This window comes from Notothenia coriiceps, unplaced genomic scaffold (assembly GCF_000735185.1).
Source record: "Notothenia coriiceps isolate Sejong01 unplaced genomic scaffold, NC01 NC01_scaffold00037250, whole genome shotgun sequence".
Lineage (NCBI taxonomy): Eukaryota > Metazoa > Chordata > Actinopteri > Perciformes > Nototheniidae > Notothenia > Notothenia coriiceps.
In genome coordinates, this window is record NW_011369951.1 from 10,099,018 (window position 1) to 10,126,620 (window position 27,603).

Genomic DNA, 27,603 nt, shown 5'->3' on the forward strand with positions numbered 1-27,603 from the left:
AACAGTGGCGCACTTACAGTAATTGCGCAACATAGGCGCATAAAGGTGGGCCGCATTTGCGCTTCGGATGAGGCTCCCTCCGCGAGGTGAGGCCCCCTCTGCGAGGTTAGGCCATGGGCGTCGCCCATGGATGTCCGGATGTTTTTTCTTTAGCCCCGGACAAATTGTCGCTCAATAATTAACCGTACTTTAGAGGACGGCAGAAATGTAATTTCCCTTGTTCAGTGAATGCAACAGAGGCAAGACACCACCAGACCAATCAGAGAGTTGCACGGAAATAAACGTGTTTTATTGGCTGACAGGTACGTACCTCTCCTCTGTGACAGTTTAAACGTTAAACTGTCAGCCGCGGACGCGGAGTTTCTGAAGATGGACAATAGACTTTTTTTTTATAAAAAAGACGGTAATTCTCAAGTGGTGGCTCACACAACAACCCCAGATCCACCACCTGAGCCAGGTGAACAAGGTATGTAAATGTCAGTAAACTTACAAGTTATGCGAACATGTAAGCAAAGCATAAATTACAGCTACGTTGACGTTACTTTGAATCGCGGGGGTAAGCTAAACTGTTAGCAAGTAGCTATAGCTAGCCAGATATATTAAATAAACACTTTTTCATACAATCTAAATGTTATGTTTTTTAGCGTAACCTGGTGATTTCAAAGAAAAATGTTGACTTACTGTTCGACATGAAGCTAGAAGCTAACTTACAGTATACAGTTGATCCTGAGTCCTGTCAGTTAAAGTGTTTCATAGTTAGCTTAGCTAAGCATCAACCTAGCACTGAAATATATGGATGTTATGTGACAGTATTTCTGAGAAAAAGTCAGCTGAAATGGTGGCATTGTTGCCACTGCTTTACTGTCACAGCATGTTTGAACGTATTTGCGGCAGTAAATGTGGCTGTTTGGCCACTGACGTTGCCATAACAACACCTGAATTTAAATTTGCAACCTCTTTTTGTGACAGATTTATGCAAGAAATTATAATTCTTCTGAATGATATTCCTATTGACAGCTAGTTTTAAGTGAACATTATGAGATGGACAGCCAGAGAGAATAAATGAAAAACAGTTATGAAATACTATATGACAAAACAAGAATACAGTTTAAAAGGGGAGTGATTTGTAAAATATCCATAAAGAAAAATCTGTTTGCAGTTCTGTTTCATATGGGTGTTGAGAGATGTATTTATAGATCTCTTAATTTTGCTCTCAAAGTGCACCAGATTGATGCTTTTAACTTCAATATTTAAAAAAAAATCTTCCCGGGGGAGCATGCCCCCGGACCCCCCTGGAGGAGGTTAGGACCACGGTGTTTACATGCTTATTTATACAATATGTGTGCTTATACTAACATCATAAGACAAAAGTTGGTTCCGTGTTGTGTGTAGTGAGAACGCGCTAGAGTGAGGGGGGCCCCAAGCCAAAGCTCTCTTAGGGCCCCCAAAAGTCTAGGACCGGCCCTGTTCAATGTTAACCATTTGTGCAGATAGCACATCAGGTAGAAAAGATCGCCGATGCTAATGTAGCATTAGCATTTCTCCACAGGGGGCATTCGGGCTTAAACGGTGTATTGTAGAATGATCACAACGGTGTGACAGTAGGCCTACTCTTCAAAGGGTTCACGAAATATGACTACTACTCTTACTGTTTAACATTTTGGGTTACTTAATGTTACTTCATGTTAAGGCTAATATAAATTACAAGGCTAAGCCTGTAATGCTAACTAACGTGCTTGCTACTAGCTAGGTAGCTAACTTGACCCTTTCACTCCTGGACCTTTCATCAGACAGGAAGCGAAAGAACGAGCAAGATCCATTGCTGGTATGATTACAACCTGGTACAAAGCACACAGGCATCTTGTTAAAACTTATTTGTATCAATCTCTTATATTTAGTGGAGGAAAACAATGACATCACTTACGCGACTGGGATTTGTAGTCTTTCTCGTTGCGTATTTTTCATAGTCTTATATTTCAACAGTTTTACGACAAACTGTGACTTTTTTGATTGACACACATCATAGCCTGTGTAATTCGTGGCAACGAGATCGAAAGATAATCTCTCTCCCCATTGACTTCATTACATAATTTTCCCGAAGAAATAAGGTCCCATGGGGCGGAACCAGTACAAATACCATATTATAAATGTTCTAGGTCGGTTAACGCCGTGAATGGTAAACTTTTGGCGATGCTATCAATCGAGTAACAACCCATTTAACATTGTTTGAAGTATATGTTGCCACCTACCACGTGGTTGTCAGGTTTTCAAGATGTTGCACTGGATTGGTCGACTGAGAAAAAGATCGGTGACCATTTTTTTTATAACGGATTATAGAATAAATGAAATACATGTGTATGTAGATTTGTCAAACATTTGCAGATTCCAGCTAATGTAATGTAAAGTGTTGCCGCTGGTTTTTCTTATACAGTAGGCCTATGTTGGTTTTGGACAAAGCATTTTGCAGAAGGCACCTTGACCTTTTTGCAGACATGTTTTTTGTAAATCACTTTGTCCAAAACATTTTTATAGAGATAAACAGATAATAAAAATTATTGATAGTCGTAGTTTTAAGTACAAAAACAAATGCAACGGCAGATGGACTCTCGCCTATAACAACAACCACGTACGTTTTTAGCTTTAAGCCATATGTGCACAGAAAACTGATACAGCTGGAATGATTTTGCACAAACAAGATTAATAAGAAAGCTCATTAAAAATGCAAATTGATTGAGTAAAAAGTGGCACCTTCTTTATTCATTTTACAATTGAACAATGTGAAGTCTAGAGCATGGACAGCAAACAAGCGTAGAGCACAGGAAAATGCAGGGACAAAATAGATACGTTCAATATCATTTGTCAATTCTTTAATAAAATGCAAAACAAATTCTAGCTACAAGTTTCCTTTTTGAGGAGCTAGTCCAATTATTCCGATTTGTTTCATCACACAACTACCATTTATTTTCTTACAAATTAGTCAAGACTGTCCTGTGTCTTGTGACAAGAGTCACATCTCTAAAAAACGGAACAAATGGTTCAGTTTGGGAAAAAACAGGATCTTACATTCTGCAGGTTTCACAGAGTAGTAATGTGATACAACTGTGTGTGAAGGGACTGATATAGACAGGAGAAAGCACACCCAACCCACACACGCAAGCATGCGTGCACACACACAGAACAGATTTATACCAGAGACACAAACATACATATACATGTCAGAGAGATCAAAAACATCCACAAATAAAAAGTTATGTTCATTTTTTGTCTGTCAGGAGACTGAAGAATATTTTTGATAGATGTGTGTTAGAAAAAAAAATCAAACTGTATCTGTTAAACTAATGGACTATACTATTAAAATGCAGAACATCTACATTTTCTTTTATGCACAGGAATGTTGGACATTTATTTCATTAAAAAATATAAAAATAAAATTCAAAAAAGACACCCACAATCCAGAATAATAGTCTGAAGGGGTTGGACAGGGGCAGAAAGGTTGAGGGGGGGGAGGGGGCAATCTGAGTCTGCTTCAATCTGAGTCTCCTGGGTCTACAGCAAATGACCAGAGTACTGCTTCACACTGAAATAAAAAGAGTGGAAAAATAAATAAAATACACGAGAAGTAAATTGCAATTCACAGGTTGATGACAGTGTAAATATACAGCTATATAGGATGAAGTCTCGGGAGGAAACGGATGGGGAGGCGGAGCAGGGGGGAGACAGACTGCAGGTGAGAAAGACAGGCAGGGAGGAAGACGGGCGGGGAGATGTGAAATACGTGGCTGACGGTGAGCGAGAAAGAGGAGGAGGAAAAAGAGGGGTGTGGTTAGTCCTTGTGTCCAAGCAGCACACTGAAGAGGGAGGGGAGGAAGGAAGAGGGAGGCAGGGTTAGTTACCATGGCAACACTACACTACTCATGAGAAAGCGGCGGCAGGTCTACAGCTGTATTAGCATTCGGGCTAAGCTTGGATAGCATCAACAAGGAAGTGGTGTGTATTATACGTGCCTACTGGTTGCCAAGGGAGACAGAAGAGGAGGAGCCCGTGCTATTTGGCAGACTGTGATTTGTTGTTGGTTGATCTAACTAAAAACAACAAAATCACTAGTCTTCCACACAGCAGCAGCCAGGGGAAGAATCAATCCACTCCCTGCTTCACATTGAAACGGCTTTGATGGCAAACAAACATACTGTTGTTTATTTTTTATCGTATCCATTCAATTCAAACGGACAAATGCAACAGAAACATGTCCATCACATTTACCCTTTTTAAAAAATAAATGAAATATGTACAATTGAGTTTGCCAACTCATTCACAGCCATTTCATGCAAGAGGCAGGTTTGAACTAGTTGCAGGTTGCATGGGAAAGAAAGGAAGGGGGTTAGTGGAGAAGAGACAGCAGGCAACATAAATGCATAACCCAACAAAATGTGGGTTAACTAGTATTGCAATGCAATTTTTGAAAAAAAACATTTATGCATTCTCAATATTAATCACAAATATATTTTTTATAGATTGTTATTTTTAAAGAAGTTGAGGGTAAAGAGAGAAATCATCCTTAACATATCAATAGTTAATTTCAGCAGAAAGAGGAAGGCTGCACCTCCTAAGATGGGTTGTATCCCCTAACTTCTTAGGATGCAACCTAACAGATGTGAGCTCAGGACTGATTTAGACCCCAAAGGACAATGTTAGAGGTTTTGAAAGGATTGCACTTGTTGAACTAAGACTGGGGTGCTAATCAGGAATTTCTACCTCTAATAAGACGGATGTCAATGTTATCCATACGACTGTGTCAGAACTTGCCTGTTCTGAAGAAGGTACTGAGCGTTCTGGATCTGATCCTGGGTGCCAGTAATGGTGATTATTCTGTCCTCAGAGCCTTCCAGAGGCTCATCGATCTTGATGGAGGCTCCTGACTCATGGCGGATCTGTTTGATCCGCTGGCCTCCCTTACCAATGATAGAGCCAGCCAGCTGTTGGGGCGGGGGGGAGAAAAGAGTATGTGAGGCACTGGGAAATCATATGTGGTTCTACTGTGTAAATGTGAAACAATGAATAATAAAACATCTCAAATTATTTTTGTTAATTACACTGAAGGATTAGTAAATATGAGGCAGATAACAGGACTAATGGGGCCATGTGATGCACAAATAATTGGCTATGAAATAAATGACTACACGTAAATGATATGAGGATAATGAGAGAACACACATAACATGATCACATGTGACAGTGTAGGGTTTTTACTCAGTGTGCCAATTTGATGCGTTTATTTACTCACATCTTTTGGGATCGTCACTTGTGTGGTAATGACGGGGCCACCCATTTCATTATAGGAGCCACGTCCACCTGATGGCAAGAGGGAGGAGGGGTGAGGACCAAAGCACACACACAGGAAAAAGAGGGGTGTAGAAACAGAGGGAAAGTAAAAAGTGCACTAAAAATCAATGCTCGGCTGCAAGCATTATCACACATGGCTCAGCGATTGATAGGAAAGACTCACCTGACTGGTAGCTATCCCATGATGAACTGTTGTCTGAGCAGAAGATAAAGTATTAAAAACATTAACTCAGTATAAACATTAAGACATTACGTTTTTCTTCTTTCTGGGAAATGTGTAAACAAATAACAAATTTCAATAGTAAGATGTTGCTCACAATACATTTTCAAAGATCTTTCAAGAAAACTGGTAAATAATTAGCTCTGGCATGCAATGTAAACAGCAATACTTTAGGTAAAATGTCATTTAACTGAAGTTAAAATGAAAATACCAATATTTTTACAGTCCAATAGCCATGATGACCTAGTGTGAGCTGCAATGTCCTTCTAGCTATGTGGTCACTGTAAGGCTTTTGTTATTTTCTCTATGAAAACAACATTCAGACAAAATAGACACTACAATACAAATTGAAAATAAAATAATTTGCAGCATACTAAGATGCATTAAAAACCTTGAACCCACATTGATATAACAACAGAATAAACACGAGGCTTAGTACTCACCATATCCTCCTCCACTCTGTGAAAAACAAAAGCAAACACGAACATGTTACATTCGGTATAGTCAAGTCTTTCACCTTTTTACAGATCCCAGATGAATGGAGGATTGTAAGCACAAATGTGGATGATGCAGCATCCTCGTCCATGGAGTAGACTCAACTAAAAGCCACCCAGTTTTTATCCATAACTCCTCCTCCTCCTTCCCTCCCTCCCAGTCTCTCCATCAGCCCCCATTTTCACCTGCTATTCAGCTGCTGCTGTCACCAAGGCAACAGGCAATTCAAAAAGCTGTTGCCGAGCAACGGCAGGCAGTATCCTGCCAGCTCTCAGAGGCAGAAAGAGAGAGAGCGGGAGAGAGCCCTTCCAGTCTGTCAACAAAGCGTTATTATTGCCTAGCAACCAACCATGGCCACCCCCACCCCCAACATCCTCCCTCTCTTTGCAGGAAAAACAGGCTGGCCGTGAAAAGTACACAGTAAGAGGGCAATTATGGCTGATTTTTACAGGGTGTCTCCGGTTGTAGTGATTATGGTCATTTGGTGGGATGTTGAACACCAAATGCAAAAACTAGCTTGGATAAATGGCCGGGGTCAGATTGAGTGTGTGCTCTTGCATATAGGGACTAGCTATGGGTGTATTTTCAATAAACCACTATTATGATTACAACACAAAGGACAATCACAGCATATTGTCTGGTTGTAGGAACAACCAGTGTCCAAGCTTGAGGACGCTGGCGCCTAAATGAGATGCTAGAACCAGAGCTGCTAGAACCAGAGCTGCATGCATTTAGCAAAGGGTCACTAACCATGTTATCACTGTAGCGATCCGGTCTGCCTCTTCTGTCACTGTTGATGAAAGAGTGTCATATAGAGAGGGAGTGGGGGCAGAGAGACAGAGAGAGATGGGGGGGGGTTGGTTGGAAAGAAACAGAAAAATGATTATAAAAAAAGCTTGACAACCTTCCAAAGGAAATGTCTGGTCTAGGTCAAACTGCACACACACGCTGAGCAAGATTACAGTGTAAACACATTTCCTCTCAGCAATCTTCCCACACAGTAACAGGAACAGCTCTGACAGTGTTATGGTGAGAGAAGTGACAGGTGGTGGTGGTGATGATGATGACAGCCAAGGGCTGCTGCTTTTTCCCCACTATTGCGGAGCTCAAATTAGGGAATTAGCTGAGGAAATGTGTTCGGATTTATTTTGTAGTCTTGCTGTAGCTAAGAAGGTAAATGCGTGGATGTTACTTTCATGTCTAACTATGGGCTCAAATTAACTTCATGTTGCGTGATGCTTTTTCTTAACAGTATTTGGCTGCGTTCGCGCCGAATTAGGCGTTGCCGAGTGTCAGATAAATGAGTCACTACTATGTGAAACATAACGTCGCTTGGTAAATGTTAAAATAAAATAGGAGGAATAGTGTTTTCTGCTGATTTGGTTTCAGCCCAACCAATTTTTTATTACACATTGGTGTCCTTAGCTATGATGACTCAAAATACATGACGGAAATAAACCCATTATAATCTAGAGTCTTACAAGCATGAACAGTCTTTTTTTGTTTTATATCAATGTTATCCTATTCCTCTCAATGTGGATAGTAGACACTAAACCAAGGTCAGGTAAGGATGGTATTATTCTTGTTTCGAGGAGTGGAGAGCTTCCCATTGTACATGTAGAAAAATGACTTCTCTATAATGAAGTCTCATTGTGAAAGCATGCCTTTTTGCAGGGGACTCTTGCTTCACATCTATATGTCAGCTTCACATTAGCACATGACCTTCACACACCACCACAAGCACTTTTTCTAAACCTGGGAAAAACTGGGAAGGGATAGCCGAGTGGATGAGTTATTAACACAGAAAAGAGGAGGTCATATAACATCACTGCAGTTGCCTGCAAAGCACTCTGAAAAAGGTGGAGTGAACAGGTGGATGGGGATCAGGGTATGGGTCTGATGCAGGCTAAAACACTACAGGCAAACAGACAGGAGAACCATAGATCTTTGTAGGGCCATAATTAGTACCGAGAGCAAGTAATGACAGGCAGGATTAAACAGAGTGTTATTTCCTCATGAGCTATGATAGGAAGGGGATAACCAGGCATATTCAACAAAATGCAACAATAAAGTAAAAAAGGAAGAAAACATATGGGTCATGTAGGAATACCTCAACACTTACAACTTGAATTGTAATCATTATTGTAAGGTATTTGTGAATGGAAAAATGCTGTACCCATGTTAGCGTTAGTAAATTACTCTTTGCTCACAAGACAAAAGGGTGAAATACTACTCTATAGGAAGCAACAGCCATTTATGAGAAATATTTGCTTCAGTAAATGACCATTACAGAGGACCTACCGTTATTTTGCAACAAACAAATGACAGATTATCGAAATGTCAAAGTATCCCTTTTCAGATAAATAAGGAGGTTGAAGCGAAGGTTTGTGGACAGAGACTTACTTTGACCTTTCATCAGAGCCACGGTACGAGTCATAGTAACGTTCTTCTCTGTGGACAAGATGGAGATGGGAAAAACACACCCAGACACACAGTGATGAGCACATACAATTAATGGAATGATAACCATGATACAAATGTTTCTAGAGGGGTAGTTTGACTCTTGATAACATGCAGAATACTGGAATCAGTTTATCCTCTGAATTAGAAGCTGTGGACAGTGCCCCTGAATGAAAAATAAGAACCTGAAGAAGGATTTAGCTTTTATATTCAGATGCAGGAGGCACCAAGCTCTCTATAAGAAGAACAGATTATTTTAAACATCAAAGGACTATCAACTTTAAACTGATGAGGGGATCATGCAGTTACTTGGAACTTAAGTGTTTAGTAAAATAAATCGGTTGTACAAGATTGTATATCTATTATTATCTGACATAAAATATGACCATGTGTAATGAGAGATTTATCTTTAAGTTTGACAAACTCATTTGATTAAGTGGAATCGCTTTGGGCGGACTGTTGGTGCATAGATCAAAGACAAAGCGAAGTAGGAAAACAACAGAGAGCAGCAAAAGACTTCTGATGTCTTACCCTCCTCTGTGTGGGTGTCCCATGGGCATGTTGCGTCCACGGCCACTTCCCCTGCCAACCCTACTGGGGTGGGGGGGTGGTGGTGGTCCTCGGCGAGGGCTCATCTCCTCGTATTCTCGGCGGGCGGGAGGCATGGGTCCACGTCCACCTCTGCTAGAGGGCATTCGGTCAAATCCACGGTCTCCACCGCTGGATCTGCCCCCCCGCATGGGGAACCCCCCCATGAGCCTACGACCGCCACCCCTCTCTTCAAACACCACGGTGAAACCGCCATATTCATATGTTTCGTCGTAGAAGTTGGGGTCGTAGGGCTGTGCACGGCCCTTTATGGGAGCCTAAAGGACAAAGGGAGATCCACTAGTTGGAATTTACAATAATAACGGTGTGATGAGATGCGTCTCTTAACGCCTATACTATTATTCCTAACCAGAAACTACAATTGAATTGAATGTTCTGTTGCAGAGGCAACTAAAATATTAATTACAAATGTATCAGTCGAGCATGACACGGTGATTAACGGTTTGCTTATAAATTCAAGGGTCCAACACTAGGCTACATTTTACTTATCCAACCACAAAGAATGATTCAATATGTCGCAATTCTTCAATGCATACAAATCACAAAAAGGTCTCTGCCACGTTAAAAGATACATACCTCAGCAATGAGCTCCAGCATGGTCTTGATACACTCCACCACTCTCTCTGTTTTACCGCCGACCAGCACCACCCGGTCTGTCGACTGAGGACAACACTCCTGAAACAGCTTGATGCTGGTCTTTGTGTTCTGCAAAGGCACAGATACAGCCACACATTGGGGTCACAGAAAAAGAGAAAGCCTCAACACTATACGGCTTTATTTTATGGTTATTTTAACATCATTCAAATATGTAAAGTAATAAAGTACACGAGAAAAAAAAACAAGGAAACAAACGATTAAGAGAAGAAAAAATCCATTCTATAAAAATCTATTCATTATTTTCTTGATACAATTGAAAAACTGGCATCAATAATGCTGTACATAACCCACACATTTAGCCTGTAATGGGCTTTGCAATTTATTTATTTGTGAAACATTGCTCCTTTTTATCAACATACCTCTCTGAGCTCCTTGATCTTGGCTCCCTTCACTCCGATGATGGAGCCAGCCAGGCTCTGGTGGATCAACAGGCGTAGCTCGCAGTCGAAATCCATCCCATTGTACTGCTGGTACTGAGCAGAACGTTTAGCATGTTAATTGTTGGGTACAATTAATCACATACTCAAAGTTCCTTAGAGTTATAAAAAGGAGGCATATAATGGCAAGGTAATTTATAGAAGATTAAAATAAGAAGGTATTACCATTCTTTATATAATGTGCGAAAAAACCCTGGTGACAGAAAATCTTGGAATTGTTTAAAAAAAAAAAGATTCATTTTAAGCCTTCATGTATTTTTTCTTCTCTCCAACAATAATTTTATATACAGCACATGGCAACAGTGTTATTGCCAGCATTTAAATTAGCGCAGTCCATCCCAACTAAACCACTTATCTGCACGTGAAAATAGAGGTTAAAAATGTCCAAATGACAAAACTGCTACAGTAAAATGTAAAAAAAGTATTACTTTTGAACTAGAAAAGCATCTCTGTAACACAAAGCACATTTAAAAGGCATACCTTTCTGATCATTGTAAATATCCAAATTTGTTTTCACTTCCAAATAAAAAGGTTTATTAGGTTGAATAGGACACGAGCAGAGAGAAAACAAGTTCAACCAGTCCTCACCTCTTCCAGCGTCGGGATAATCTTAAGCAGGATTTCTCCAACTGTATCGATGTCGGCACTGATGCTCAGGATGCTTCAGAATTCACAGAAAGGACGGGATTGGGGGTGCCAGCAAGACATCCCGGGGGGGAGGGAACAACATTTCAGATTAGAGAATTCGTGTCAACCCTTTTTTGCAATAATAATTAATGACACCCCATTTAACCAACTCATTACTGAGACTAACACCGATAAATGAACTGTTGAGATCCAGTGTATTCTAAACTTTTCAAGGTCACTGTAACTGAATTAAAGCTTGTATCCCAAATAATGTTTGTCCAGAGAAAGGAAGAAAAAAGGCTAAATAAAAAGGGACCCAAAGAAAAGTGACTGCATTTGGTGACCAAGACGTGGGAGGGGGAAGTCTGAGGAGGATCTGGCAGGAAAAAGCACCAAAGGTGCTAGAAAGAACTCTAAAGTCCTAAAGCACAGTTTGGTGGATGCACACCACAAATAGTTTGACTAGAAAAACCTACAATAAGGTGCCAAACACAACTTGGAGAGATTGTGACGACAGGGACCAAAAGAACCCTGTCTGTCACTTTTATCAAGGTGGACTCTTAAATTTGGCCAGCAAATATGAATTAGAATTGTGTTGTCTGCACCCACCTAGTGACATAATAAAATAAACAATGAATTTACTAATCAAGGAGAACTTAAGTGCAGTTTGCACATGGAAGTAGAATGCTAGACAGCTTAGTGAGGGTAACACAGCAGATTATACCATGGAAAATGAAGTCTGCCACCACTGAGGTTTTTTTTTTTTATGGGGATGGGAGAAGCGATAAACATAACACCAAGAATGCAGGGATGAGTGGGACGGGGGGATTATCTGATGTTCAATAGCTCCAGCAGTCAATAACAACGTTCAGATGAAGCAGAAGAAAGGAAAGACACACACAACATGAATCCTAGCTTGTTTGATGCGTTTTAGAATGGATGGACAACGTGAGTCTATCAGTATGAGGGCATCTCAAGGAAAGAATGGGATGGTGCGAGAAGCAGGTAAAACTAACAACTAAAAAACAAGAACACCAGTATATCCATTCTGAGGGGGGAAGGAGGTGAAAACGCGAAAGGTAGGAGGATAGATAATCATCAATGAAAATTTAAACAGAAAAAAACAAAACAGACATATTGCACAGATTAAGGCAAAGATTTAAAAAGACAGTGGCAGATTGTGGAAAAACCCCGACAACACCAGCCTAAGCTTCAATGTTGAGACGTGACTTTAAAAATGACATTCAAAAAGGATGTTGACATGGCTTTTACAGGCAGATTTGGACATGAACGCATTAAGGCATTTTGACTTAGGCTAAAATACTTAAAAGAACAGGTAGATTAAAATACAGTGATTTGACAGAGGCAGGATGACTATTTATAATTCATCTCTTGTTGTTTGTTTGACCTGTAGTCAGGCAGTGAGAGGGAGGAGCTTAGGGACATACCGCTCAGGCCCACTGCTGTCTGGGACTGACACACTGGCATTGTACTGGGCGTGGAATGGGCAGGGGCCAGGGCCATTCGAGCACAGATGTCAATCAAGTAAGGCGCCCATTTAGGGACAGGGCACGATTATGGACAGGGCCAACCAGGGTGTCAGGTGGGCGGGCGCAGGAGGGGCCATCCAGAACATGGGCAACAGAGGAGGAAGTGGGCAAAAGTCAACATAATAAACAAGGGAGAGGGAAGAGGGAAGAGGAATACATTTTTAATATACAGGCTCTACACTGTTCAAATGTGACTTTTATTTGATTCTCTCAGAGATTGGTTTGTCAAAGAGAGAAAAGGAGAAAAGGTGACATTGGAAAATGGGTAATGGCATATTAAGAACATGATAAGTTCAATGTTGGGGAATAGACCAGAGATAGTGAGAGAGAGGGGTAGAACAAATTGTGGAGGGCTAGAAAAAGAGGCAATGACATTTCAATGAATTAAGAATTGATCAGTTTGCCTTAACACTTCTTAAAAAGGTATTAGCTGGAGCTGTTGGTGACATCATGAACACCGCACTGTGCTAATACATTTAAATTAACAAGAGCATCATTGTTGCTACAACAGCATTGTTAGAATTAATGATCTATATGGAGAAACAAACGGACATGACTTTGGTGCCAAGGGCCAGTTTAGCTGAGGTAATCACGAGGATCATATGGGAATAAAAAGATAAAAACAACCCCAAAAGGTTGTCAGAATTCTTCATGAGCTGAGGACTAATCTTAACACAGGCACCAGCCAACCACACCCTTTGTTAACACAGAATAAAATATTGCAAAAAACAAAACTAGATTGTAAACAGCTATCAAGGGTAAGTGGTTTGAATTAAAACAATGTTTTAGAAGGCTGAACAACATTGAAGAGATAAAAAAAGCAAACAAAATGAATATTCTAAATAATGTTCAAGGTGTATGAAATGCATAAAATATACTCACGTCTGTACGAAGGGCTTTGATGTTTTTGCCACCCTTCCCAATTACAGCTCCTGCATTCTGAAATCACAAAGAATACTTACAAAAACTGGAGACATAATATGAAAGAAAACAATATAAACTATAGTAAAGCCAGTTGAAATAAATTATTCAAAACGGCAAAGATGTGTACCGGGAAACAAAAAGAAAATAATACAAAATGGAGTATAAGAAATCGGCAGTCTTTTTAGATTGGCGCAACATAGAAAGGGACCTCAAACATGTTAAATCAAAGGAGAGTTAATTTACTTTGCTCTGCAGGAGGATGCGAAGCTCTACCATCTCGTCAGAGTTCCTGGAGCGCTTGAATGATTTCTGATCCTCTGCATCCTCAGCAGGGCGCTTACCTGGCATAGGGAGACACACACACACACACACACACACACACACACACACACACACACACACACACACACACACACACACACACACACACACACACACACACACACACACACACACACACACACACAAGATACAATGAAATAATCAAAAAGGCCACAAATAGCAGCGAAGAACAAAATCTTAAGACTTGGTCTGGAAAATCGAAAGACAACGTTTTTAAAAAAAGAAAACACATGAAGTCGTTTTCACACAGATAATTAAATATAAGCCTAGAGTGAAACATTTAAAATCATACATAACTTGCAATATTAAAACTGAGCTGTAAGTAATCAGCTGCTAGGACACTGTCATTCATATAATTTCATTACATGGTAAACTGACATTTCAGAAGTAGATACATTTGTAAAACCTCTCAAAAAACATTAGTAACAGAGTAAATATGTCAAGTGTTATACCGTTGGTCTCAGTGTTGCCGAATGAAGAATCCTCTTGCTGTTCAATTTCTGTCTCCATGGTCTTCTGACAGCAAAGGAGATGGCGTGGGCACCTCTGTCCGGAGAACAGGCAGCAGCAGGGAGAGAGAAGCAGAAAACTGGCCCCAGTAGGCTGTGGTAGTCTGTAAGCATTGTGAAAGGGGAGAACATAATTAAGACAATTCTGGCTATGTGCAGGAGATCCGGTTATTCGAGAACTCGAGATAAGTTAGCGAGGAAAACGAGGGAGAAAAACTGGCATAAAACTCGCAACTCACCGATATTTATTACAGGGACAAGGGCGTGTTGAAAGGCGGAACTAAATAAGCAAGGACCAAACAGCTGCTGCGACCTGTCGGAGAGGGAGAGGCTAGTTGAAATACTACATGTAATATGAAAAGGCTTGTAAGGTCTGCAACAGAACAATTATAATCATATATGCATTAAACCTTCCCTATGTTTGAATCACTTGGATTGATGTTTGACTAACAAAGCAATCGTGTAGGACTATTATTAATTGAAGTGACACACTTATTATTATTATTATTATAACAGTATCGCGTCGTGATATTCATAGTATTTGGGTGCAGAGAAACTAATATTGCGCATTGTTTTCGAGTTAATGGTGTCTGCTACGCGTGCTACAGTCAAGAGACGAGTCGATCAGCCAGTGATGAGAGAATAGTACAAATCTTAGATATCCAAATAACCTCACTATGTATATAACTGCATTTGTATCAGGAAATAACATGTTGGGCGAATCATCAGTAGCCATCAATGCAACGTGACAGTTAGAAACTGGGACCGGACCTTAGGTAAATAACTGTACTACTTTTGATGATTTAAAAAACTGAAAGTGAGCTAACGTTACCTTAGCTCATCTGAAGCTAACCTTTCGACCGTTGGCTAAATCCTGTCGTTGCTAGCTATTTTAGCTACGCGCTTCGTCGTGTTGATTTCATCGAGCAATTCCCCTAAATGTCAAACGTTCACTTATTCAAGACTCGTAACTATATACTTAAACTGCATAGTGTCGTTTATATCTCTTATCTATCGAGGTTTAGTCACTAAAAAATGAGAACTTGATTAATACAAAGACCAGCCCGTGCCCACTCAAGCTAGCTGCTAGCTCATTTCGCCATGTTGCCATCATTTCGGTTGTGCACAACGGGAGCTAACGTTAGCCGGGCCAGCTAAGTAGGCAGCGTTGCATCAGACACAAAACAAGGACCAAAGACACCACTAAATGTGTGTTTCTTTATATAGTTCCTGTGCACTTCAACAACATTGGGTTCAGACAAATGAAAACATCGTCAAAACACAAACCTGCAGAGCAACACCTCAGTCGTCCCCTTTCCTTCTCTACCGAACCTGGATCTACAGGTTTTTGGTAAAATGTGCCGATTGGCGGAGAAAAACGCCACTCAAGCAGCCGAGAGTCACAATTGGCTAGAATAAACGTCGGTCACAAGATAAGAGGCGTTTCCAAGCCGTATTTCCGTGTGCTGTTACATCCGTGAATTTCAGTCTGGTTGCTCAAGTAACTCCTATTTATAAGGTATGATCTGATCAACAATGATACTTTTAGGTTATGTCTAAGTAATTTTAGAGGAACACATGTTATTTGTAATCAACTACTGTTTAATATCTGAGCTTCTATGGTCATGTTGTATGGGCACAAAGCTAATGTGCGCAAACACTACTAAATAAATAGTCAACTTTGGCGCCTTGGCAGCTTTCCACAACACTTCGTGGAAGAGGCTACATCCATGTCTCATGCAACGTCTACAACTATTACTTTAACATTAACTTATTTGGTATTATGTTGTTGTATTTGTTATTATTCTGTTGCATGCTATCCCTAATTCTCACTCTATATTTTGTTCTCCCCCTTCACAGTACCTGGACGTGACATTAATTACAATATATGACATTTGAACCATTACTTGTTTATTGAAAAATGGGTTATTGATAACGTGTGCTCTGTGGGAGAATCATTACTGATAAATGCAATTGAATAGAAATAACGTAACTGTCTTTATATAATTAGAAGCAACAGAGAGGAAATTATCTCAAATTGGTCTTGTCATATACACACAAAAGTAAAGAAGATGGCCCCTGAGGTCCAGGCAGTGGTACATTCTACCCAAGCCTGGCTGCGCTCCTCCTGGCACGTTCAGGTGCCCTTTGCCTGGCTGGAGGCCTGCGTGGAGTGGCTGCAGGAGGAGGCTGGAGGAGCAGGTCGTCTGTCACAGCAGCAAATCAATCAGCAGGTATGCAGGATGTCTCAATGTGTTAATGTGCAGCTGAATGCAAAATAATGAGTCCACAGTCTGCTCTGTTGATATTGAGATAGTTCAGTTACATTACATCACATTACAGTTCTGAAGACGCCATTCAAGTATGGGACTTGACAGGATCACATAATAACAGGTGCTTGTAAATGAAGTGGGGTGGGATATGGTCTCTGGCATTTGGTCATGATGAATCTCCTCCTGGTCTTTCTCATGCACTGACTCCTGGTTGATAAGCTCTAACCCCTTCCCAGTCAACGTAACTTGTGTTGGTGTAGTGTCTAACCGGCAGCTGATATTTCTGCTGTATTCATTCAGTGTTTTCAGGAGATTTAGCAATTATTTGACAGAAGTAAAAACGTCTGCAACTATTATAGATTTTTTTATTTATCGTTTAAGTAATTTTTCCTGCAGAAATGGGAAAAAATACTGATTTAACCTTAGAGCAGATGGTCGAAAGTGCAAGAAGATCATGCTCTAAGCTTTAAAAGTATTACAAAACAATAAAAATAATTTAGAGTGTTATAAAATAGATCTTAAGAGTAGAAGATGTACTTGCTGTGAATGACAGATTTGCTCACAATTTAAACCCTCCTGTTCCTCACTGCATGATATGAAATCTTAGGCGCTGGACCAGTGGCTGCTGACAGACCTGAGGGACCTGGGCCACCCGGTCCTCCCGGAGAGTCTCTCCCAGGCCCAGAAGACCGAACTCAGCGGCACCTTCTGTGTCCAGGTACTGACTTGTTGATCATATATTTAATTTTCCGTATTTCATATCATGCCACAGCACAAATATAAGTCCACACTGAAAAAAGAAAATTACCGGAATGTTTCCATCTATTTGTTTCATGGAGCCAAAACGTTATGATTCACTTATTTAGTTTGTTTGCTGTTGGTTTTGCTTTTTATCTTAAAAAAGGTGGTTGAAGCAATGTGTTGCTTTATGATAAAATAAGTCTTAATATTTCCCTTTTGCTTTATCGTGATCCAGATTATAAGCCAATAGCTGTTGAGATTTATTTGTATTGACAATAACTGTGATATTTAAAATAATGTAATATTGATATCATAATAATCACATAAATGATAATATAGTGTATATACATATCCAGTGTCCTTTTTGAAATATGTTCTGTTTGTAATCTTTTGTACAGTCGTGGTGGTTACAGACTCTCTCTACACTCCTGTTTTCAGTGTTAGTCTTTTGGGAAATAATAGAAAAATCTCACAATAAACCAAATTAAATATTAACTGACTGAAATAATTATCATTACTATTTTATTTTTCAATTTTTTTGTTGATATAGCAAACATATCGTAAAGATGAATTCTTCTGGCCAAAATAATCATGAAGTGATTATTTAATATTGCCCGAAATCCAATAGAACTGAGTAACAAAAAGACAAAAGCACACAGCAAGAAAAATGCTATTGTGCAATTATAGGGGAAAAAAGGATTGGAGTACAGTCGATATTATAAGAAAGCACTACAGGATTCCACTTTTCCTTTCTATAGAAAATTAAAAGTGGAAACCCTGAGACTGAGTAATTACATGTAAGTTGGTACCGTAGACAAAATGAGAGGAGCCACAGGATACATGTAGCACTCACAAAGAAGAATAGCAATTAAAAAATCTCCAGAACAGTACTGTATATGATTTATGCTGTTATGGGACTGTGTCAAGCAGTTCAGTATATTTTTAAGAAATGTATATGCAGCGAAAGGTTAATGTTACCATTGGTACCACTCTGTGTTAGGTTGACTCATTACTGGACATCGGTCAGCCTGCGTACGGTCAGCTGCAGAAGTGGAAGGGCTCAGATGTTGCCAACGACGACGTGTCTGCTGTCACACAGGCCACCCAGAGGCCCTGGGAAGCCAGGCCAACACGCATGCTACTGTTGCAGGTCAGAGGCATGTCTGAAATAAAGAAGTTATTAAAAAAAATGTTCCCTTTGAATTGGAAATGTATTTCTTTGTAAGTGAATGCCCCCAAACAGTTGGATTACCTGTCATAAATAGAATATGTGATATTGAGATGCTCCACAGATTAATCGGTCAGGGAAAATATGGCCAAGTATTTTGATCATTTATTTATTTTTTAAGCAAAATGGGCTGAACAATGTTTTTTTTAGCCTCTCAAGATGAAGATGTTGTAGTCTGAAAGCAAAACTATTGTACAGCCTTTTTTTTTACCATTGTGCTCAAACTGGTTGGGACTAAAGTATAACAAATACAAAGTAACACTATTTACCAGTGTGTGCAATTATGCTCAATCAACTGTCCAACCATATTCTATAGCCAGGATTTTCTTTTAAGTGCTAGTTCGGGTAGAATAATGTGGACTTCTGCTTCTCTTCCTAACTGAATGAGAGTGGACAGGTCCAATCAGTGGTAGAATATGAAAGAGTAAATTGCTGGAATATAAGGACTGTAATTTTCACCTTAAGTAATACACTTGTCACTGCTCTTTGGTTTCTCAAGAATAGTCTTCGCGTTGCTAAGAAACGTTGCAATGCCTTTCTTCTTTTCTTTTTTCTTTCTCCGATATCCAAAGTCTCTCAATTCTAGGACTCATGGGGGCAAAGACCCATAGCATTTTAAATGCACTAGAATCACTGTCAAAAGCAAGCGTAATGAAGCAGATGTGTCCAGATAAGCTTTGACCAGCTTTGAATTTTGGAAAGCTCAGGCCAACCAGCATTTATAATATAAAGGAAAACCTCTATTTAGAAATTCCCTCAGTCTAGGTTCGAACCAGCAGTAAAGTTTTGGACGGTTTAGCAGCTAAACACCCTACTGTAATTGTGATTTACATGTACAGTATTACAGTAACTGCCTTCACAGGTAAAATGCTTTTTGTCATATGTTCTTGAGTATGTCTTGAATTCTTGAGTAAATCTGTCATACTTTCCCTGTACGGTTGCTCCTGCTCAAATTCTCTGTCTCTGTTGTACAGGTGACTGATGGAGTGCAGAGCTTGGAGGCAATGGAGTATCAGTCCATCCCTGCACTCAGCACAGCTCTCAGGTAAGAATCAATCCGAGCTAATTTACCTGCATTCTGGTGTCCTTCTTTTAAAACAATAAATGTATTCAAACCTATGGAAGCTAAAGGAAACGGAACAACCTTTGTTACATATTTAGTTGTTATTTGAAATGTTCATTTCCTGAAATCGAAAATCACTGCTACGTCACTGCCAGTTTCTCAAGGAAAAAAGAAAACACGATTAGTTTAAAAAAACCTTTTTGTAACATATTTTTAAAAAATAGTTTATATCGGATTGCTTTTTCTTCTGACCCTCAGACCTGGTGTGAAGCTGCAGCTGCAGGGGAAGATGGTTTGCAGACTTGGGATGCTTCTGTTGGGGCCGTCCAACATAAAGGTCCTGGGTGGGGAAGTAGAGGACCTGGTGGAGAGGAATACACAGGTAAACTGTTGCTGTCTGTCTGTCAAAGCAGATATAAGCCAGTTCATGGCTTCAGGGAGGGTGTGGCTCAGTGGGCTAGTGCGCTGATCCTCGAATCAGATGATAGCAAGTTCGAGTCCCACTGCAGTCAGCATTTCGTTGTGTCCCTGGGCAAGACACTTCACCCCAAATTGCTCCTGTGGGGATTGTCCACAGTACTGAATGTATGTAAGTCGCTTTGGATAAAAGCGTCTAACAAGTGACATGTAATGTAATCTAATGTAATGTTCACGTCTTAATTTGTTTTACTTACTTTGAGACTATTTGGACCTAACCGCCTGTTTAGTGATTATGTCCAAAGTTCCTGTTTTGTACAGCTACTGAAGCAGAGTTAAAGTCAAATTCCCCGAAATTCTTGTACAGCAGTGTATATTATTTAATAATATATATTTTGTTACCGACAGGGCAAGGTGCTGTGTCGGACGCTGAGAGTTCCTGAGGAGCAGCAGCAGGAGCCAGCACCACAACAAGGTATATTCAATTAACTTTAACAATTCAGATTGTATATAATATAATACTTGTTTAAGAATGGTAATGGATGCCTGGTTTCTCAGCCTAGGATCATTTAGATTGTTTAAGTTAGGTTGTATAAGATAATTTTCTATAGTCAGTGCATTACCTAAAGTAGATTAGCTATGGTCTCTTTAAAGCTACTGGACCCCATTGATAAAAACAGTCATTTTGACCTCATAGTACATACGAGTTGCTGCCTAGATTGGTGAGTTTGTATTTTTTTTGTGATTTTTGGTTAGTTTGGATATACCTAAAGTGCTGACCAATATCCACGCTTGTCAATACAACAACTGTGTTAAGACCACCCGCTTCAAACACTGCAAGCTATCACATCAAAATATCCATTCTGTATTTTAAAGGTCCCATGTCATGCTTTTCCGGTTATTACCCGTCCCCTTGTGTGTTATGAAGGTTTTTATGCATGTAAAGGGCCGGAAAAGCATGACATGGGACCTTTAAAATACAGAATGGATATTTTGATNACAAAAAAACAAGACAAAACGTGACATAACACAATAATCGTAACAATGAGCTTCTCGCTGTAGAGTGAAAATGGAACACGCAATTTGTTGTTTGTTTATATCACGCAGTCTGTTCTTCTTCTCTCGGTTATCACTCAGTCTGTCTTCCGGTTGTTGCCTCTTTTGAATGACGAATACACACTACCGCCGCCTGCTAGTAAGGAGAGTTATTGCCACTCACGCATGCGCAGTTCATACATGCAACTTGGCCGTCGGCTGAAGTCTTTGCGGTGTGTTCCAGTGCGAAACATGGCCAAGACGCAGGAGACGTGAAGCGACGTTCCGTCGGGACCATAGACTGTATGGTCGGGACGGGTTCTTTGGTGTTCTTCGGTGTCAGTTTGGTGTGTAAGGACCTTAAAGGCCATTTGGCATTTGTCATCTTCAGACTTCATTAAAGACCCATACAGAGAGTTAAATGAGCTCCACCATTATCACCTCACCTGCAAAGTTAAAATGTTGCACATACACATTCATTCATAAATAATTTATAAATAATCATATTGTATATTATTCAGAAATGGGCTATTCTAGGCTTACTCTTGGTACTTTGATTTTAGGACATTTTAACACTCATGTACTCGTTTGGAAGAATCTCAAATGATTATTAAGTGATGGCTGAAGTTATTAGATTATATTAATAATAATGAATATATGTTGTCTTATTAGTAAATCTATAAGTAGAGATATTAAAGTTTTATTTTGGCTTTATTATAGAAAATGCATGACTGCAAAAACTTTTCTCGAATAAGACAAGAAGCCCCTGAAAAGTAAATTAGCAGAAATGGGTCCTTTCTTCATTTATTTTCAAACCATGATAATCATCCCCTCCATCCATCCAGATGAGCCAGAACGAAGTAGGAAGGTAGTGTTTCCCAAGTCCGAATTACTTATCATTTTCTTTTCCTTTAATGATTCACATCCTCACACACACACACACACACACACACACACACACACACACACACACACACACACACACACACACACACACACACACACACACACACACACACACACACACACACACACTTAAAGAGGTATGTTTTTGCCATGAAGAGAAACCATTTGCTCATTTTGATGGAGGCCTAAAAGAGAGGTTGAGTTGTCCAAGTGGATTTTTCATTACTAAATGTAATAGGGCAAAGAAAATGACATCTGCTGCATCAGGAGGGGTATTAGGATTGCTCATATACTTTTTTTCATTGATATTTGTAATGAACAAATAGGGACAGTGCAGCTGTATATGAGCATTATAGAAATTAGCACAGTGCTCTGTCTCCCGTGAGTCCCTCCTGACTCAGCCTCCTCCACTCGACTGTTATTACAATTTGGAAAGGTACTTCCAAACTCACAGGGAAATAATAACATATTTTTTTCTCCTTGCTACCACTCCGGACTGAGACACAACAGAGAGGAAATAATATCGCAAATGGAAAGCTATTAGTGTGGTCAAGCACTTTCTCATGCTGCTTCGGAAATATGTCATTTGTCATGTGCCGCTGCATTACCATCTTTTAAAAAGTCAACCTTCAGTGCACATGTAATACATTTGGGAGGAAATGATGAAGGTCATAAGCTTCGTAAAAGATCTCTGAGAAAATAATAGTTGGACCGTGTCCTCGGTACTGTATTTGTTCCTTGCCCTCTTCCGTCTTGGTAATTTACTGGAAGTCCTGAAAGTCTTTATTCTCAATATATATGCAGTGGTGGAGGTACTCAGATCCTTCCATTCAGTAAATACAAAATGTTGTACTTTAAGAAAATCTACCTCCTGTAAAGCTATTTTTAAAAATCCTGACCACGTTCTATATTGTTAGACATGTTATTTGTATGGATAATTATCATAGATATAACCTTTAGAAGGTAAGCATTTTATTGGTAATAATGTTCGAGGTAGTGTTAATGCTAAATACTTTTTAACAAATATTTTAATAGCTTATATGGTTTAATGTCAAATCTGAATATGCAACTTAACAGTGCTCTCAGAGTTAAAATACTGTATATATATAATTTTTTATAAAAAAAGAAGCAGTAACTGGAAATATTACGAAACTACTTGGGCAGATGCAAATTATATCATCATGTTATATATAATCTTATCTGATACTCAATTGTTTATTAGTCCTATGAAATGATACAGCTGTTAAACTTTGACAAATCTCACCTGGGTGTTCTTGAGATGTTAAGTATTACATTTTTTTTTTTTTTTATGTAATGTCAATCTAATTTATATTCTTCATAAGCAAACTAAAAACAATATACTTTTTTTAAATCTACATTTAAATGTTTATGCTTTATTCAATTTACTTTTTATATTTTATTCAAACCTTATTTTAGCTTTCTCTTGGCCAATAATAGATCAATAAACCATCATACTTAAAAGAGCTGTTTCTGACATTAACAATAGCGATACTTTCGTATTATATTATTACTCTTATATGTCCAGCATGACTTCTATCATTCACTGCGTAGTATTTTTGATTCTTCTCTCATTTCTTCTCTGGCTTACATTTTAACCAGACTACACATACATTGAACACGTTAAAAAGGGAACGCATAATTAAGAAATGTATTTTAGTCAAAGGTGTACACAGTTATGTATATATATTTACTAGTTGAAAGCATACAGTGAAATACTGAGGTTTGATCACTGAGACAACAACCCCCCTTCTTTCATTTAATCTACCACCCAATATTTATTCCTCGTGTAACCCTATGGGTTGCTTCTCCCCCTCCTTCATCATCACCCCCAGCCTCATTAGCACATAACAGGTTATCGACATGCATAGCAGGGTCTTCATTTAGACGCTCAGCCTGATTAGCCTTAATGAAGCTAGACCAGCTACCTGAATGGAAGTGCACACAGTGCCTTGAGACAATAACAAACACATATGAGCCCTCCTGCACGTACACACACACACACATGCATGTACTAACATACATTCTCTGTGGTACCTTTATTAGCCTGTGTTTTCCTCATTTTCACACTGAGGAAATTAATGTGTGAGAGACACCTAATTATATTGTATGATGGCAGACAAGAACAAATGAATGAGGAGTACAAATTGTTGAGATGTTTCATCTTAAAGAGACATGTCTGACACCTCTAAAGAGCTGCAAGACCAGATAATACTGCTTTTAATTATGTATATGTGTGTTTAAATGTTGCACATCCCAATGGTACACTTAAGACTATTATAAATCAAATGAAACACTGCTACTCACCCAGTGATTGATTTTTCATGTTTTTCATCTTGAATATAATGCTCATTTGACAAGGAGAAATGAAAAGATAAAATTAGCAACAAGCTTTTGTTTCAAGCATGTTTTATTAGTCAGTGTAAAATAAAATTATAAAACCTTCAGAACAATTTATATCAATATACAGTTAAAACAGGCAGGATATCACATTTGTGCGATATATATACATAATGCTCTACAATAAACACATATCATTGAAGCTCATGGTCTCTCCTTATTATCTCCCTTTCCTCTCTTTCTCCTCCGGTGGGCTTTATTGAAGACCCGTGCTGCCCTTGGATATTCAATCATTTTTCAGTCAGAAGTAATGAATGTACTGAATGGATGCAAAGGCTAGAAATTCATTACAGCAATCAGAACATGACTTATTTTCTCCCCCCGCTCCCTTCTCTCCTCTCACTTGCTCCGCTCTCCTCCTCACATAGTTATAGTTTAAATACAATTAGGGAGTTTCAACTAATATGTTTACAACCGATCATTAACATTTAGTGTAGATATTATGTATCGGTTATCTTTGGGAGTGATGCCGTGCCAGATCTTTAAATAGATAAATGAAACCATCTACTGACAAATGACAGGATGTTACATTTACATATAGCAGATGGATGCATTGCAACACGATGGATGCTGATCGTCAGACATCCAGTTCACACATCCTGCTCTCCAAATCCGCAGCAGAAGGGCAGGTTGAATACCAATCCTAAAAAAAAACCCACCTTAGCTTCATTACCTGAGGGAGAATTTTCAAGGCGATGCATATATTTGCAATTTTTCATCTTTGCTTAAGGGCAATAAACTTCTCCCCTGCCTGTAATTTTCTCATTATCGCCCCCACTTCCCCTCATGTCTATTTCCTCCCGTCCCTCACCCTCTGCTCCAGCTGATGGACCACCTTCTCGTTGACGGGGTCGGCCCTGGTCACGACAGCTTTTCCTCCGTCTGGCCCGAGCACGATGGTCATAACACTGCACATGTCCACCAGCTCCTCCTGACACCTCCTCATTCCGTGGTCCAGCTCCCCTCTCCGGGCTGGGTCACGCTTCAGAGCCCCCTTCTCCGCCACCGAGAAGCCCAGCAGGCCCGTCAAAACCTCGTTGGACAGTTCCACGTCCATGTACCCTGTTCCGTCGGATATTGTGGCACAGACGCGCCAAAAACCGTTGGTGCTGCTCAGTTTTCCCAAGAGAGTCACAATGAAAGCCTTGACTCGGATCTCTGTGGGGGGATGTTGAGGTTGGGACATCATCTCTTCAAGAAGAGACAAATATGTAAAAGGTGGAGAGGTCAGCGAGAGAGCAGGAGCTGAGGAATTACTCTGAGGTTCTGTTCGAGCAGATAGTCTATCAATTACTGCAGTGGTTGAGCTGTTATTTTGCACTTGAGGTGTGTTATGTGAGCTCTCAAATGCAGACTCTTTTACACTTCTTGATGACGCGCTGGTAATCCTACAGCTGGAGCCTGCAGTGTCTGTTTTGTTGGTAGAGCTCTCTCTTTGTTTGCTAGGTCCTTGATGGACAGGGAGCTGATTTAACCTCCCAGTATCTAACTCTGCAAGAAAGCAATCCATTTCTTCATCCATGAAATCACTTTCATCGTCAGCAACACAATCTGATTCGAAAGCTGCTGCTCTTTTAGCAAAGCCTTGATAGTCTTTTTTCTGTGTGTTGGACCTGGAGTTGTTTGATCCAATTTGTGAATCAGAGTCATTCAAAGTGTGCTGATCGTACGGAGCAGTTTGGGCGTTTGTTGCTCTGTTAGGATTTCCTGTTTGTATGTTGTTGTTGTTCTGTGGCGTGCTCCTGTGACTGATGGCAGACTGCGCAGTAATGTTTGTACTCTCTTGAAAAATCATACCGTCCAACTCATCCAGAGGAAGATCGTCAAAGTCTTCGTCGGGAAAGTCTTCATCTGGCATGTTGTGAGCTGGGATCTCTGGTTGATTTGAAAGGTCAAAGTCCTCGTGTTCGTTACCCTGGCGACGACCTTGGACTGAACCACCTCTGTTGCTCTGGTTCAAACCACTTCTGTAACAGACCAGCCAAAAAATGTCAGACTGAGTTTGTGAAGCATTCCAAGGGTTTTTCACAATGTTGATGGGCCATTGAGGCAGAGGTCATAATAAATGATCATATACATAAAAACAAATATGGTCAGACTATTTTAAGAGGTAGGAGTCTTTTGGGAACAAATGGAATACTCTCATGCTCTAAAACAAGGGTACCAAGATCCTAGATCAGAAATCACTCTTAACTGTTGTGTTTTATCTTTGATTACAGCTACTAAACTACAATAATTGGACAGCTCGTTTTTCATATTATTTCATAATTGTGGTGGAAATGACTGTCTTTCACTCAAATCAAAAGGATGACGTTATATTTAAATGTATTGTAAATTATTTCTGTCTATGCAGAATGGATCGTCAAAGAAGGCTGAATCAACGTGTGAAATGCTTCCCAAAGTAGCTGTAGGATAAATGCAGATCTTCTTTTTTTTTAAGACAAACACTATGCTTAAATTCTAAATGTCAAAGTATATGAACAACACAGAGGAGTTTCAGGCATAGAATGTCAAGATATTATATTGTTAACCTCCCACCTGGACGAGGCTGTCGAGGCGTGGCTCCTGACTGAGGAGCTCCTGGAGGACTGAATGTAGGTCTCACTGAGCGTCCCGTAGCCACTGTCTCCAACAGGACCGCCCTGAGCCCTCCCCCCCTCCTCCTGGGCCTCCAGAGTGGCCAACAACTCTGCGTCATCGAAGTCCAGGTCCTCCACTTCCTGGTTACCTAAAGAGGAAACAAAAAGAGACAAAACATCATGATTAGGTTAAAGGTCCCATGTCATGGCCATTTCTACTGATCATAATTCCATTGTTGAGGTCTACTAGGATAGATTTACATTGTGCAATTTTCCAAACTCACATTGGTTTCTCATACAGCATCTCTGTATAATATGTGTATTCACTCTCTGTCCTAAACGGCTTGTTGGAACTCCTGCCCCCCCCCTCCCTGTGAACCCAGTGGCCGTCTGCGAGACAGCGAGACACAGCCTGAACACACACACCCGCAGCCTGGCTGGGAGTTTGTGTGTGTGTGCACTGCTCACACACCGACTCACAGCCTCGCCGCGTCCCACCGTCTCAGGGAGGAGAAATCGGCGGAGATGCAGCTGAGAAAAGATTGAGTGTATGTGTGAGGAATAGGGATGTCCCGATCACCTTTTTTTGCTCCCGATCCGATTCTGATCATTTGATTTTGACAATCTGCCGATACCGATTTTTCCCGATCCGATCTTTATGCAATGCATTAAGAGAACAAAAAGGTAACAGATAACGGCTGGTCATCCAACGAGATGAATTCAGGTATCTTGGCTGTTATTTTTTGGGCCTTTTCACTGTTCTGGGGCAGTTT

The 27,603-nt window shown here is 40.0% G+C and overlaps 3 protein-coding genes across 7 annotated transcripts in view; 1 reads left to right on the forward strand and 2 right to left on the reverse strand.

The window, feature by feature from the left end:
• Positions 1-2,726: 2,726 nt before the first annotated feature.
• Positions 2,727-15,540, reverse strand: LOC104966900 (heterogeneous nuclear ribonucleoprotein K). Of its 5 annotated transcripts, none has more exons than XM_010796241.1 (17): positions 15,458-15,540; positions 14,410-14,483; positions 14,114-14,274; positions 13,563-13,660; positions 13,278-13,334; positions 12,294-12,337; positions 10,807-10,879; positions 10,141-10,248; positions 9,701-9,829; positions 9,047-9,381; positions 8,459-8,506; positions 6,806-6,845; positions 6,004-6,019; positions 5,504-5,536; positions 5,282-5,349; positions 4,804-4,973; positions 2,727-3,577 (listed from the first exon to the last, which is right to left on the reverse strand). In XM_010796241.1, exons 3-17 carry the CDS (start codon positions 14,169-14,171, stop codon positions 3,547-3,549), a joined length of 1,308 nt encoding a protein of 435 aa, XP_010794543.1. In that variant the 5' UTR covers positions 14,172-14,274; positions 14,410-14,483; positions 15,458-15,540; the 3' UTR covers positions 2,727-3,546. The 5 variants fall into 5 exon arrangements, with proteins under 5 accessions (XP_010794543.1, XP_010794541.1, XP_010794545.1 ...); XM_010796239.1 differs by having other exon boundaries at positions 10,141-10,254; XM_010796242.1 differs by lacking the exon at positions 2,727-3,577 and adding an exon at positions 3,599-3,848 and having other exon boundaries at positions 10,141-10,254.
• Positions 15,541-15,605: 65 nt separating this feature from the next.
• On the forward strand, positions 15,606-20,381 carry LOC104967279 (recQ-mediated genome instability protein 1). Its single transcript, XM_010796694.1, has 7 exons — positions 15,606-15,689; positions 16,031-16,404; positions 17,051-17,161; positions 18,185-18,334; positions 19,387-19,457; positions 19,734-19,857; positions 20,301-20,381. The coding sequence occupies exons 2-7, from the start codon at positions 16,243-16,245 to the stop codon at positions 20,379-20,381; spliced, it is 699 nt and encodes a 232-aa protein (XP_010794996.1). The 5' UTR covers positions 15,606-15,689; positions 16,031-16,242.
• A 3,883-nt stretch (positions 20,382-24,264) lies between these two features.
• Positions 24,265-27,603, reverse strand: part of LOC104967280 (recQ-mediated genome instability protein 1-like) — a 26,711-nt gene continuing 23,372 nt past the window's right edge. Inside the window, exons 4-6 of the mRNA XM_010796695.1 lie at positions 26,790-26,979; positions 25,063-26,218; positions 24,265-24,894 (exon numbers count right to left, since the gene is read on the reverse strand). Of these exons, the coding sequence (XP_010794997.1) occupies positions 24,829-24,894; positions 25,063-26,218; positions 26,790-26,979 (1,412 nt within the window). The 3' untranslated portion in view covers positions 24,265-24,828. The remainder of the gene's footprint in view (positions 24,895-25,062; positions 26,219-26,789; positions 26,980-27,603) is intronic.

What these genes read in the sequence shown, in the direction of transcription:
- LOC104966900 (XM_010796239.1), bottom strand. Translation starts at nt 14,171, where the DNA reads ATGGAGACAGAAATTGAACAGCAAGAGGATTCTTCATTCGGCAACACT. An exon ending in GACAGCAGTGGGCCTGAGCG is followed by an intron (nt 10,880 to 12,293) that starts GTATGTCCCTAA and finishes TGAATTCTGAAG; the next exon opens with CATCCTGAGCATCAGTGCCG. An exon ending in TGCTGGAGCTCATTGCTGAG is followed by an intron (nt 9,382 to 9,700) that starts GTATGTATCTTT and finishes TTTGTCCTTTAG; the next exon opens with GCTCCCATAAAGGGCCGTGC.
- LOC104967279 (XM_010796694.1), top strand. Translation starts at nt 16,243, where the DNA reads ATGGCCCCTGAGGTCCAGGCAGTGGTACATTCTACCCAAGCCTGGCTG. An exon ending in GCGGCACCTTCTGTGTCCAG is followed by an intron (nt 17,162 to 18,184) that starts GTACTGACTTGT and finishes ACTCTGTGTTAG; the next exon opens with GTTGACTCATTACTGGACAT. An exon ending in TGGTGGAGAGGAATACACAG is followed by an intron (nt 19,858 to 20,300) that starts GTAAACTGTTGC and finishes TGTTACCGACAG; the next exon opens with GGCAAGGTGCTGTGTCGGAC.